General features: G+C 51.0%; 1 protein-coding gene across 1 annotated transcript in view; it reads right to left on the bottom strand.

The window, feature by feature from the left end:
- Positions 1-11110: 11110 nt before the first annotated feature.
- The window catches only part of ANAPC1 (anaphase promoting complex subunit 1), a 94448-nt gene continuing 90920 nt past the window's right edge, over positions 11111-14638 (bottom strand). Inside the window, exon 48 of the mRNA XM_052647575.1 lies at positions 11111-11408. Coding sequence (XP_052503535.1) covers positions 11293-11408 — 116 coding nt within the window. The 3' untranslated portion in view covers positions 11111-11292. The remainder of the gene's footprint in view (positions 11409-14638) is intronic.

The raw sequence follows: 14638 nt of genomic DNA, 5'->3' as shown, positions 1-14638 counted from the left end.
CTAACAGATGTCAAGGCAGGTATGTGTCCTTGGCTTCCCTAGCCCTGCACAAAGCATCAGTCACTGCTGAGTAACCACTGTCATCTTGCCCTCATGGCAGTTCTTGGGTGGCAGGATCCTGTCTTCAGGTGAGCTAACAGGACGGATTCAGACTCCCAGGTGGGTCAGATCTTGCTTCCACAGGAGTCTTGTGTTCACAGAGTCTTGTTCCTGCAGCAGCCCACAAGAGCAGCTCCCTGGCCTCCTGCCCCAGCTCCTCAGAAGCTGTCTCTGAGTTGAAGTCCTGGAATAAGAGGGAGCGGAAGAGGAACGTATGGACTGTCAATCACATCGAGGGAATGAAACTCAGGATGAACAAGAGGAGAAGACCTAGCTATCGTCCGGAAGACCAAGAAGCCTTCTACCGACTTCTGGGTGTGTGTTCTGAGCCGGTGGAGGGTCAGGTCTCTTCTACACCGAGGATCCCAGGGGCTCAGGGATCGTGGCCAAGACCCCCTGGGGCTTGGAGCTGACTGATGTCCAAGTGGCGTAGCAGCAGATCACCAGGCTTTCATGCTCTGGTTCTGCTGCGGTGCCAATGGCTTTTCCTCTGAGACAAGTTCTTGGAGGGAGAAGAGAAAAAGACTCATGGCTATGTTCAATGATCAAGACAGTTTAAGACAAATCAAGGGGGGAATTCCCTGCCCACATTTATTCTATCCAGTTAAGGTTTTAGAGATCAGTGGTGAAAGGACCAACTAGATCTTGCTGCCCTGATGGTCAAAGGGGGGAGGAGGCCCAGAATAATTACAAAATAAGTAATTTGCCAGTGACAAAGGCAGAGAAGGAAAATTCTGGAAAGGCAGTGACACCTGAATAGCCATTGGCAGGATTGATGCTGAAGCTGAAGCTCCAGTACTTTGGCCACCTGATGTGAAGAGTTGACTCAGAAAAAACCAACATCAATGACACCTAGGGGCTTCCCAGGTGGCACTAGTGGTAAAGAACCCGCCTGCCAGTGCAGGAGACATAAGAGACGGGTTCAAACCCTGGGTGGGGAAGATCCCCTGGAAGAGGGCATGGCAACCCACTCCAGGATTCTTGCCTGGAGCATCCCATGGACAGAGGAGCCTGACGGGCTACAGTCCATGGGGTCGCAGAGAGTCAGACTGACTGAAGGGACTTAGCACACAGCACAATGGCACCTGGAGAGGGACTGTGGACAAGAGCAGGGGTTCTGTGCCATAGGTCCTCAGGCGAGGTCTGCAGAGGTGACGCCATGACCTGAGGAGGTTGGGGATGACACAGAAATGACCCTGTCCACTAGCTGCATGCAGTTATTCAAGTTTAACACTGAACATTTTAAACTTCTGAAGCTCAGTTCCTGGCTCTTCTCACCAGCCACATTTCATATGCTCAGCAGCCACACATGGCCAACAACCACCTTTCTTTTATTTTTTTGCTGCACGGGGTGTCCACCGCTGCAGTTAGGCTTTCTGCAGTTTCTGTGAGCAGGCTTCTCCTTGTGGGGGCTTCTCCTCTCGCATAGCACAGGCCCCGTGCTCAGGCTTCAGCAATCGCAGCACACGGGCTTAGCTGCCTCATGGCATGTGGAACCCTCCCTCCCGGAGCAGGGATCGGGCTCGCGTCCCTGCACTGGCAGGCAGATTGCTGTCCACTTCGCCGCCAGGAAGTCCTGACAGCTGCCACGCTGGATAGAAAGATCTAGACCTTCTTCATCATCACACAGCTGGGAGCCAGGCTTTCAGCTGCTCCGTGTCAGGGAGGGAAAATGACCCAAGAGCCCTCCATCCTCCCATCTGTGCCAATGTCACTGTCCAGGGTAAGGAGTGAAGAACAAGAAGGATCTGAAATTCTCAGGTCACCACTGGAAAATGGTGACCTCCAAGAGACGACAACTGTAGCCCCCCATGAGCCTGCTGGGAGCAGGTGAGGCCAGGTTATTATCTGCAGGAAATGGCAGAATCCAGGAGAAAGAGGGCAGGATGCCCAGGGCCGCCCACCCCAGCTTGCGGGAGGGTATGAACTCCCCACTGCCCACACAGGGTGCTTGGTTATCAGATGGGGCAGAAAGACTTACACAGTGTGAGGAAGTGACAAGCAATGTGGTGCCCAGAGGCCCAAGGTCATATCCAAGCTTTGGCTCCAGGAATACTATGTTAAAACTTTGAGAACCAGGTTTGTCTCTCTTCATGAAGCACAGTTATCAACTTCTATGTGTTGAAGATTAAATAACAATAGCACCCCCGCCCCCCAACCGCCGCGGCTGAGACCCACTCTCTGTGTCAATGGCAAAAAACAGCTTTGTCACTCTTGTTAAAGCTCTGAGCCTCCTACTGGGAGAGAGAGTTGCCTGCACTCCCTGAAATAGAGGAAGGGGGAGAGGTTTCCCATCCTCCTCCTCCGTGTGAGCTGAAATCCCACAGCCCCAGACTTGCTGCTCCCGGGCCCTCATCACGCCTCCCTTCCTTTGCAGAGGATCCGGTCATCCAGAGCTTCTTGGAAGCTGACATTTTCCTGAAGGTGTCTGACAAGGTACTCACAGCACTAACATGGGGAGGGACTGAGGGACTGCAAGGTCACCACCCCACGGGCGCAGGGACAGAGGACCAGGCATCAGCCTGGGCGGAAGCCCTGAGTGACCCACCCCTGGTGCCAGAAAGGATGGACGGACGAACTGGCAGTGCCCTGCACCGGCCCTGAGCATCTTCTCCCTGGCCTCCTGTTGTCGGCTCGTCTCCACATGTCAAAGGGCCAGGAGGCCCCCAGCAAGGCCCACCCTGGGTGGCTCTCTCACCTGGGTGGGGTACAGGGCCATTCAGAATGCTCTCCCTGCCATCCAGCCCTGGCTGCCCTCCCCTGCTCTCTGTCTCACGCAGTACCTGCTGTCCATGGTGGTGGAGTACTTCGGCCGTGTGGGGCTGCCTGGTCACCTCTACAACAGGATCCACTTCTTCCTGGCCCTGTGAGCGCTGCCCGAGGGCCCCCAGTGGTGGTTCAAGGCCTTCAAAGGGTCACAGGGTCAGAGGAGGGGAAGGCAACCAGTCAGATCCTGGGGTGATGAATGTAGCCAGGAGACACCGCACACTGCCCGAAGACAGTGACCCAAGGTGGAGACCCCCAGGGGAATGACAGCAGCCAGAACCTTGCCCTGGGCCGGACAGGCTTGGTGCTGAGCGCCGTCCTGTTGTCTGGATCCAGGAGCTCCAGCCAATGGGGCTCCCCTGGACCCCAGGCCTGGATACTCTGTCCTGGACGCTGGCTCCTCCAGGGGACCTCGGCAGCCTCTCCACTGCCCCCCTTTGCCCTGAGGCTGGGAGTCCTCGCAGGGCTGAGTCCAGCCTGCCCTCTTTTCTGGTGGCAGCTACATCGCCTCCGACATGGAAGAAGACAACCCCACGTCCAAGCGGAGCATCTTCCAGTTCCTGCTGGGCAGGGAGCACTGGCCAGACCTCTATAAGGAGTTCCTCAAGCTGAAGGTGGAATTCTTCCACGCGATGGGGCACCGAGCCTGGGTCACCCCCGAGTTGTGCGAGGAGGTCTGTCGGGGATGACGGCTGGGGGCCACACCCCAGAGGTGAGGGGCTGGGTCCTTCCTCAGGGGGCTTACCCCACTGTGCTTCCCTTTTAGATCCAGGCTCAGAACCCACATCACTGGGTCTGGAGTCGGGCACGCCACTGCGCCCCCTAGGTTCCCACGGAAATGGAGTGGGGAGTGCAACTGGTCCAAGTGAGTACGGGGCTTCCTGGTGGGGACAACGCCACCTCCCTATGCCCTTGCAGCCACCTCCAGGGCTGGTGGGCACGAGGAGGAAGTGCCACTGCGTCCCTGGATGCATGATTAGCCTAGTAAGCGCTCTGAGAACTCTCGTGGTACAGAAAGTAACTACTGTGTTTATATTAAAATTCTCCCAACAGATTCCATTATGGAATCATGAACTATGCTGTACAAGGTCCCAATTGGCATATCAATCTTTCTTCTTTTTTTTTTTTTAGGAAAACTCTTGAAAATGTTGATCTAAGTCATGAAAACCTCTGCAGGGTTTTGATCTGAGTTGAAAATTTTAAATATAAATACATGAAAAACACTGAGGTCATCCTTTCTGGAAAAGGAGCTATTACCCTGGTGGCTCTTGGGGGAAAAAAAAAGGAGATTAATTCCAGCATGTCATCCAAAGTTCTGTGTGCTTTGCTCCCTGGGCTGGGTCCCTGAAGGATGTGGCAGGGTCTAGCCTCAAAAGGATGGAAGGAGCTCCTAGAGCTCTCTGGTCTTTGAACAAGTAAGCTCACTGGAAAAAAAAAGCAGCACACACGTGGAGGTGACAGAGGACAGGTGTGGAGGCTCAGCATCCGACAGGCAGCACACTCTTCAGTGTTTGTCTTCTTTGCCTTCAATTTCATTTTTCTGTGTGGATCTGCTCTGAGTGAAGGGAGCTCATCCATGAAGGGCATGAGGAACCCTCCGCCTGGGCTGGAATAATCCTGTGAGCTGAGTGCCCACCCCACGCCCCGTCTCACTGCAGGGCGTGACGAGGTGCAGTCTGACCCCAGGAGAAAGAAAAGGAGAGACAGAGCAGGGTGGGTATGTTCTGAGATGAACCGAGTCTGGTATCAAGTTCCATTCATTCCCAGCATTTTATGTGACAACCAAGAATATGTCAGGACACATATTCCTACCGTACATATCAGGAGTCTCAGAATTACAAAGAAAACAGCATCCTAACGACAATAATAAAGAGAGAACAGCAGTCAGTGGGGCCCCTCCTGGGCCTGGCCATGATAAAGACGACGAGGGTGACGAGGATTCTCCCAGAGGCCGCCCTCTGCGCACCTGGAGCTGTGGTCCTGACAGCCTCCTCACCAGGGGGCCTGCCACCCACCTGACCCCTCTCTCTCTCCTTCCCCCCAACTGGGGGGCCTCCTCCCCAGGCCTCATGCAGCCTCAGACAGACAGAAAGCACTGGGTGGGTCTCCAGCTCTCTGCAGGCCTATGGACCATCGCGAACGGAACCTGCGGCGCCAAACCAGCCAGTGGTATGATGGCCCCTGGCCTCCCAGTGGATGTCAGCCAACGAGGCCCTGAGCCCGAGGGCCCTGGAAGGGCTGAGCAGTAACATGGAGGGGCCCCAAGGGAGCCAAGACCGGAGCAGGTGCCTCCACGGAGACCGAGGGCAGGCAGAGGGAGAAGGGCCGGAAAGTGCAGCAGCAGGCCTGCACTGCCAGGGAGGAAGAACCTGAAGAAGAGCCCAGAGAAACGACCAGGCGGGAGGAAAAGAGGTGGAGGCAGGAAGGAGAGGAACACAGGAGCAGAGAGGACGGCCAAGGATGCCCGGAGCCAACCTGCTGGAGAGCGGCCATACCCAGCGAGACAGGACACTCCAGCCGAAGGACCAGGGGCAGACACGGGGCAGTGAGACGGGACACTCCAGCCGAGGGACCGGGGCAGACACCGAGCAGCGAGACGGGACGCTCCAGCTGAGGGACCGGGGGCAGACACCGAGCAGCGAGACGGGACGCTCCAGCTGAGGGACCGGGGGCAGACACGGAGCCTACGGGTGGGTGGACCGAAGGCTGACACAGTGGGAACAGAAGAGGGGGCTCGGCAGTGAAGAACCCTTCTGCCAACGCAGGAGACGAGGACGCAATACCTGGGTCAGGAAGATTCCCCCGGAGAAGGAAATGGCAGCCCACTGAAGTATTCTTGCCAGGGAAACCCTATGGACAGAGGAGCCTGCCAGGCTCCTGGGGTTGCAGAGTTGGACACGACTGAGCAACTTTCACTTTCTTTTATATGTGTAGCCCCTTTAGGTACAAAGTTTTATTACTGAGCAGTTGCTACACAGTATAACTGGGTAATTGCCAGGCAGAAACTGTTGAGCTCTTCATCTTTTTTTCCCATGAAAATGTCTAATTTTGCCAAGAAATTTCTGCTAAGGTTCCCAGGAACCTCACAGTCAAGTGTTAGAACAGTTGGTCTTGTAAAAAGCCAACTCCTTTCAGGAAGCAATACAATTGTTGTTCAATGCTATTTCATGAAGGTTTAGCATTTTCTTCGCGTCTTCGAACCTTCCAGAAGCAAAGGACCACAGTACTTCCAGCCTGTGAAACCCAGTCAGTGCTTCCCCAGAAGCCCAGCTGGGCTAAGGGGCGGTTCTCTCCCCAGGGTGGCCACTGAGGGGCAGACCGACAGGATTGGACAACAGGCCTCACCATGTCCCCACCCACCCTCCTGTGAGTGCAGTCCTGGGGAGCCCAATTCAAGTGGGGCCAGCCCCAGAAGACTCCAGCAGCTCTGCTAAAAGGTCCCCTTGGCATGTGGGAGGTGACCCAAGGCCTCCTGGAGGTCGCTGCCACTGCAGTGCTGAGAATGGTGCCGTCAGCAGAGCTGGTACAGGGATGGCAGGGTTGCAAAGAGACGTGTGGGTTTCAGAGACTAGCTGGGCCTGACCATGGAAACGGCAAGAGAACAGCACTGGGAACTCAGGGGAGACTGCCAAGGGGCGAGGGCAGCACAGCCCAGGGGAGCCGCATGGTCGGCACTCTGCACAGGCTGTGTCTGCACCTGGGTCATCACACCCCACACAGCGTCCCAGGGTGTGCTCAGGAGCCCAAGCAGCAACGGTGCTGGCCAAGGGAAGCAGACGGAGGGGCTTCTGGGGCAGAGGATGCAGAGGCCCCAGGGCAGGGTGCCACGCAGAGCTGGCATTTATGCCCTGCAGCCGGGTGAGCACCTCCACCCTCTTGTCCACCCACAGCAGCTTCGCCTCCTCTCCCTCCTGCAGGCCGCGCCTGGCATCTCCCGCTGGCACCTCCGAGGGCACTCTTCTTACCTGGCCCCCATGGGAAATGTGGGTGGAGGCTGAGGAGTGAGGAGGAGCGGGTGAAGATGCCCAGCTGACATCCAGGCACTGCACAGGGCACACGTGGTGGGCCATAGGCTGGAGCCTGGAGGGAGGTGGCACAGAGCACACCCAGCCCTCCCCTGGGGATCTGCAGACTTCACCCCAAGGGCTGGCGCTGCTCTCATCTGATCTTACGGGTGCTAATGACAGTGGGTCTGCTCAGGATTCTTCCTTCTTCCTTCAACTCCAGAGTTCTACACATTTACCCAAAAATACCTGCTTAATCTCTGAAATGCTACAGTGAGTAGAATGGAAACATTCCTGATAAGTGAAAGATATGCACACAAATAAACACAAACGAAAGAAACATGAGTGGCCTTAAGTAGCTTTCAGCCACTGCTCCTGTGACTAGGCCCCCAGGAATACGACTTGCCAGGCCAGGACCCCAGCAGGCCTGGGTTCTGAGTGCACACGGTCCACAGAGCTCGGCACCTACCCTTAGGAATCGAGATGGCGCCACTGACTACAGCGACGAGGAGGCAGACCACACCTGACTGAGCCCTGGAGGGAAGCACTGGAAGCCACGTGCTTATTCACAGATTTTCAGTGCTTTTATTGAACTTAGTATAAAATTCTTTTCCTAAACTTCCTATTTCATGTTCTAATGTACCACGGAAGAAATATTTTCAGCTAAAAGAGAAGCAGTTTAAGATGGTTGTTGTATGACTAAGAAAGCAGCACACAGACTAATTCAATAAATGTAATTCCAAGAAAATACACACAAAGACCTTTGATTTTCCAAAGATGTGCAGAGAAAGCAAGAGTCATCTGTCTGCTTTTTAAGGTGTTCATAAACTCTGCCTGGTGCAATAGCCAAGTAACTCACACTTCACCAGCCTCTTCCCGAGTGTCTACTGGACCAGGAAGATGGGCAGCGACTGGGGGTCGTGTGGCCTCGGGCCAGCCATGTCCTGCTGACCCTCAGGTCTCAGCTGTGGAACAGAGGCAGGACCAGGGGTCACCCAAGGGAGTGTCTGGTGTAGATGCCTGACCAATGGGCTCCCCTCATCTGGAGCCTCCAGGGCCGGCCCTCTGAGCAGCCCCCACTCTGCATGTGCGCCACACTGCACACCAACAGAAGACGCAGCCGAGCGAGAGGATGGCGAACAGGCAGGTCTTCCTCACCCACGGGCCAAAGCCACGGATGTGGTTTTAGAGGCTTTTACCAAAGAACACGTTTCTGAAGCTCGCGACTGCACTGAGAAGCAGCCACCCTATTTCAGAGCAGGGGGTGCCTGGTCTTGGAAGCAGGAAGCGACAGTCACCTGGGAGCTGTGGGAACCAGCGCCAGTGTCTGCATGGTGCAGGCAGTGTTGACGCCGCCCCTCCCAGCCTGGGACAGCCCTCTTAGGAGGCTCTCTTCCCACCTTGCCTCTGCTCCCTTCCACTGCTGGTTCACAACCGCAGACACAGCAGGCGCAGGGCGACCAGATTCCGTCCCCTCTCCCACTGCTGGGCTGGAAAGATCATCACACAGGGAGGCTTCTCCCACAAAATTTGGTCAGGATGAGGATGGGGAACCCAGAAGAGGCCCCCAAACCTTATGAAGGAGGTAACAAAATCTTCCTGGTTTGGTCTCAGATTGGCCCACGGCCTTCAGTTTCACCCAGCTCCCAACGGTGTCTCCCGGCTGGCCCACTCAGGATGGGTTTGGCACGTGCGTCCCTTGGAGTCCTAACACGTCCCTTTCTCTAATAATTTCTTCTCCGCTCCATGGCTCTCGTTCCCAGCCCCATCTGGGCTCCCACACCCAGGGGCTCTGTCCGCCCAGCAGGTTCACCAGCCTGACACCACCACCAAGCTGAGAGACCCAAGTCCCGCCCCCTTCTCACCTCTTTAGGATGTCAGGGGGGCCCCTAAACTGGGACATGCCCCTCTCAGTAAGCTGTGAAGTCGGCTGGTTCCCAGGCAAAGGGTGAGAGCGTGGCCTTACTTAAGGAAGATCGGGCAGCACTCAGAAGCTCTGAGGCTTCCACCACTGGTGTCCCTGCTCAGGCCTGGCGAACATGCCTCAGAGCTGCCCCCAAGTTCATGCCTTCACTGCTTTGAAAGGCATTCAAGGTAGGAGCACAGGTGTCAACATCCATCAGGGAAACAGTATTAATGTACTGTTTCTTTAATTACGTCCATCTATGGAGGCAATGCCACACATTTCCACCTGTGTAAGCAGAGGAGATGGACGGACAGAACTAGCAGCGAGTGAGGAACCACATTATGACAGACGCCACCAAGACACGCCAGAGTCTGCATCTCCCCTTTGTGAGAGAGCACTGAATGAGGTGGAGGAATTTATTTCCCGCCAACATGCAGCAGCAGCAAGTGACGGGGCCACTTCTGGGCCCACTTGGAACCGGAAGTGTTTTTCTCCAACTCTTCCTCCTCCACGGCTATGAGGAGACTAAAATGTCCTGGATGGTGAGTTATACTCTCAAGATTTTCAGGAAGCCCATGAACAGCTGGCACTGACTTCTCCGATGATTCAAGCATGCTTACTCAGGAGTCAACTGTTCAGAATATCCTGTCTCCTCAGGAGGCCTGAGATATAAAGACAACGCTGTTTTCCAGACTGCAACCTTCCAGCCTGCTGAATCCCTGATAAAGCCGGATTGTTGCTTCTGTTGACAACATTCTAATGACCGTTCACCTTCTACATGACAATCCGTAAGTAACTCAAGTCATTCTTCAATCAGGGAAAAGCTTACAAGTTACAAACAACTCGGAGTGAAGACACCAATAGTTGCCCAGTACTGACTTCTTTAGGTCCTGGCTCAAATGGAATTTTCATAATCTACCTTTTTTTTTATCTAGAAGAAAAACTTTCAAATGTGAAGGAAGCACATTTCATCCTCTCATTCAGCCACTTTGCCCTTGATTCACACGTGAAGTTAAGACAGGAAAGGTCTGAATAGAACCACTATGCACACTTCTGGGATGCAAGGAGCAAACACCATTTGGGTTTTTGTCAAAATCTCAGTGGAAACATTTCTATTTGCTTTAATTTTCACTTTTGAAGTTAACTGTAGAATCTCACAATTCAGGATGTGGAAATGTGAAATCACAAGATAGACCTTGCAGCTTTCATTAGTTTAAGGTCCCACTGGCCATTTAAGGAGGCAGAGGGCATCTCAGAATCTAGACAACAGGAAGTTTTCTTCTTCTTAGTCCAGAAACCTGAAGCTGGAGATATCTTATACAAATACCGTTCCTCATCATCTAGTCCAAAAACTTGATGTGGGTGTACATTCTCTAAATCCTGGGAGGAAATGAACTGTATTTTAAATACAACTTCTGAAGACGTCTCTGTAGTGAGAATTTTCTCTATTTAGAGCAGGATTCGTGCTGGGCAGTTCTTTACTAGGGTATAAATCTCCTCCTGTTTAAGATGATCCATCATACTATGGCACTGTCACAGGATGAACAAGCTTACTTTAGACAATGGTGACTCTTCAGTTCAGTTCAGTTCAGTCGCTCGGTCGTGTTCGACTCTTTGCGACCCCATGAATCGCAGCACGCCAGGCCTCCCTGTCCATCACCAACTCCCAGAGTTCACCCAAACTCATGTCCATCGAGTTGGTGATGCCATCCAGCCATCTCATCCTCTGTCGTCCCCTTCTCCTCCTGCCCCAAATCCCTCCCAGCATCAGTCTTTTCCAATGAGTCAACTCTTCGCAAGTGGTGACACCTTTGAAAATGATAAAAGCCCTTTCTTGCTGCAGAAAGTAAAATTATATAACAGAGCCTTTTAAAAACAAATGCATTACTATATGTAAAACAGACAGCTAGTGGGAAGTTACCGTGCAACACAGGAAGCTCAACACAATGCTCAGTGACAACGTGGAGGGATGAGGTAGAGCGAGGGTGGAGGGAGGTTCAAGACGGAGGGGGTGTATGTATCCTTATGGCTGATTCACACTGTTGTATGGTAGACGCCAACAGGATGTCGTAAAGCAATTTCCTCCAATTAAAAATAGATTAAAAAAAAATAGTGAACACCTCCGTAATGCCCCCTGCAGAACCCTGCATTCCTGAGCATAAAGCCACTCCACCTGAGCCGCCAGAGCTGAGAGGGCCCAAAACTAGCATGCACCCCAGTGCCCACTGTTCTACTCCGAAAAATCTTAGTCATCAAGGGTTTTGAAAACAATCCAAAACATTTTATTTACGAAGGTAAAATTTCAACTCGTTTTTATATATCCTATCACGTTAATGCCAACAGCAACAGAGTCTCTGGGATATTTGAAACATTTGGATTTTAAAATCCACTGGGGTCTGTGCCGCTCATTCCCCACAGCTATATTATAAAACTTAGAACGGTTTCTATAGCTTTGTCATTTGGTCACATTTTTTGTGCAGAAGTCACGCTTCAGGGTAGGCTTACCACCAGCCATGATCACATAACCATTGGCTGTGGGTTTCCAAGGAGCAGAGGAGCCAATCTCAGCAAGGCCCGCACTGGCATCTTCAGCTGTTTAAATCTGAAGAGGAGTTCTGCGAAGCTTGTGCTCCCTGAAGAAATGGAATGGAAGGGAAGGGTCACACGTCACTCAACAAAGTCAGCCTCTTTCCAGGAAGCTTCAGACACACAATCACGTTTAAAGTTGGTATTCTTCTCTTTGAAAACAACTGCTAAAAGACACTACTACTTACCTTCGGATTTCCCTCATACACTCTAGGAGATGACTTGATATAAAACTTTAATTTATTCCATTCTGTACTTCTGAAACTGACTTATAACTATGTGAAACAATTAATACTATCTACATACATATATTATTTAAATATAATTAATAAATACGCTCAGCGCCTCCCTGGTGGCTCAGAGGTAAGGCATCCACCTGCCAATGCAAGAGATGTGGGTTCAATCCCTGGATTAGGAAGATCCCCTGGAGAAGGAAATGGCAAGTTCCAGCATTCTTGCTTGGAAATCCCCATGGACAGAGGAGACTGGTGGGCTACAGTTCAAGGGTCACAAAGAGTCAGATATGACTTAGCAAATAAACATCAACAGATTTCCTAAGACCTCGTTAAAACCAAAGACAGGGAACAAGTGCATAAGAGCTATGAAAACAGCTCCAGTGTCGTGACACACTATGGAATCTAACAGACCATTCAGACTTGGTGTGACCATCACTGTGGTCAGCCTGAACATTCCCCTTGCCATCTGTCGTCTGTTTGCTCTGTCCTCTGCTCCCCTTTCCCCCTTTGGGACTGAGTGCTTTCCATGACTCCACCAGAGCTCCTCTGTTGCTTACTAGCTCCGTTTCCTTATGTTTAGTGGCTGCTTTTTGCTTTATAGTATTATCTTTACCCTCACGTGAGATCACACCTCCTCACAGGTAGTAAGAGCCTCATGGCTACACTTCCATTTCTCCCCACCCAGTCTTTGTGCTGTGCTTACACATGTCACTTTTCAGAATTTACAAACACCAGTAGTAGTACATTGTTACCATTTTTAGGAGTCAGCTGTCTTCTAACATAGCCATGTAGTGGCCATTTCCTGCTCTTCATTCCTTTCTGTAGATCCGTATTTCCATCCGGTATTCTTTTCCTTCTGTCTACAGGACTTACTATGACATTTCCAGTAGTGTGGGTCTGCTGGTTATGATTTCTTTCAGCTTCTGTGGTCTTCTTTTTTTTTTTTTTTAAGATATTTTTGCTGGGTGTAGTGTTTTTCCTTTGACTTCTTTACAGATGTTACTCCATTAACTTATCACTGGCCATGCTGCCTATGAAAAATACGCACTCTTATTTCTGTTTCTCCGTAACATGCTCTTTTCCTCTGGCTGCTTTTAAGATTTTTTTTGGACAATTTATTATATACCCTAGCGTAACTTTCTTTATGTTTCTCAGACTTTGATTCGTTGGACTTCCTGAAACAGTTTTCACCAAACTTGGAAACTTTCCAGCTGTTCTCTCATGAAGTGTTTTTTTCTGTCCCTCTCCCCCATTTTTCTCTTCAGGAACTTCAATCTCTTGTAAACTGGGTACTTACAGTACCAGAATTTCTTCCTCCATTTTAATGCTCTGTTCCTGTTTTATAATTTTCTTGTTTTTGCATTTCATTTTGCATAGTTTCTAATGCTATGTCTTCAAACTCAATTATTCTATTCTGCAATGTCTAATCTGCCATCAATGCAATTCAGTGTATTTTTCTCCTCAGAAATATAGTTTTCATCTCTAAAAGTTCAATTAGATTCTTTTTATATCTTCTATATCTCTTAATGTTTTGAAGTATGGAACAGAGTTATAAGAACTGTTTTAATGTCCTTGTCTGCTAATTAACATCCACTGATTTCTCGCCTCTTTCATTATAAGTTGCTTTCCTGTTCCTTTGTATGCCAGACATCAGTGAATTTTACCTTCCTGGCTGCTGGATATTTTCATATTTCTGTATTCTTGAACTTTGTTCCTGAATGTAGTCACAATACTTGATTTAATCCTTTTGTGTTGTGCTTTTAGTATTTTTTTAGGTGGGATTAGAACTCTATTTAGTTTAAGGCTAAATATTTCTCATTATTGAGGCAAGATGTTCCTGAGTAAGGCCCCTTGAATTGTGAAGTTGTGGGAACAGGTACTGATCCTGTTGTTGCTCAGTCGCTAAATTATGTCTGATCCCCAGAGACTCCATGGACTATAGCAGGCCAGGTTTCCCTGTCCTTCAGCATCTCCCTGAGTTTGCCCAAACTTTATGTCCATTGAGTCAGTGATGCCATTCAACCATCTCACCCTCTGTCAGCCCCTTGTCCTCCAGCTCTCAATCTTTCCCAGCATCAGGATCTTTCCCAATGAGTTGGCTCTTTTCATCAGGTGGAAAAAGTACTGGAGCTTCAGCTTCAGGATCAGTCCTTCCAATGAATATTCAGGGTTGATTTCCTTTAGGATTGACTGGCTTGATCTCCGTGTTATCTAAGGGACTTTCAAGAGCCTTCTCCAGCAGCACAGTTCAAAAGCATCAATTCTTCAGTGCTCAGACTTCTTTATATCCAACTCTCTCACATCCATACATGACTGCTTGAAAAACCACAGCCTTGCCTATATGCATCTCTGCCAGCAAAATGATGTCTCTGCTTTTTAATACGCTGTCTAGGTTTGTCATAGCTTTCCTTCCAAGGAATCTTCTAATTTTGTGGCTGCAGTCACCATCAGCAGTGATTTTTGGAGTCCAAGAAAACAAAATCTGCCACTGTTCCCACTGTTTCTGAATCTGCATGAACTGGGAATGTGCCCTCTAGTCCACCTGGACAGTTCTCCCCTCAGCCTTGGGAAATTCCTTCACATGCACGTGCTGAGCAACAAGGACGCCCCAGTATTGGAGGCCCGTCTGCAGGGATCTGGACAGTTCTCCCCTCAGCCTCGGGAAATGCCTTCACACGCACGTGCTGAGCAACAAGGACGCCCTAGTATTGGAGGCCCGTCTGCAGGGGCCTGGCATTCTCTGTGTGCTGCTCTCTCCTCCCTGGCACTGCTTCATGTAAACTCTAGCTCCTCTGGGCTCCCTGCATTCTCAGCCTCATCACCTCAGCTCTCGGAGTCTTTCAGGTTCTTCCCGGGTTCTTCCTCTCCCTGTCCCACCCCTCCCCCCATGCCCCCACCCTCCCCCACCCCCCAGTCTGGAAACTGTCAAGGCGATTAGCTGGGGCAATCACAGAGCTAATCTCATTGTTTCTCATCTCTTAGGGGTCACTCTTTGTCACTGTCTGATACAAAAGCCATTGATTCATATGCAGTGTCTAGGA

Source organism: Budorcas taxicolor, chromosome 11 (genome assembly GCF_023091745.1).
Source record: "Budorcas taxicolor isolate Tak-1 chromosome 11, Takin1.1, whole genome shotgun sequence".
NCBI classification, from domain to species: Eukaryota; Metazoa; Chordata; class Mammalia; order Artiodactyla; family Bovidae; genus Budorcas; species Budorcas taxicolor.
Note: the sequence above shows the minus strand (reverse complement) of the source record. Positions and strands in the feature narration are given on the sequence as shown.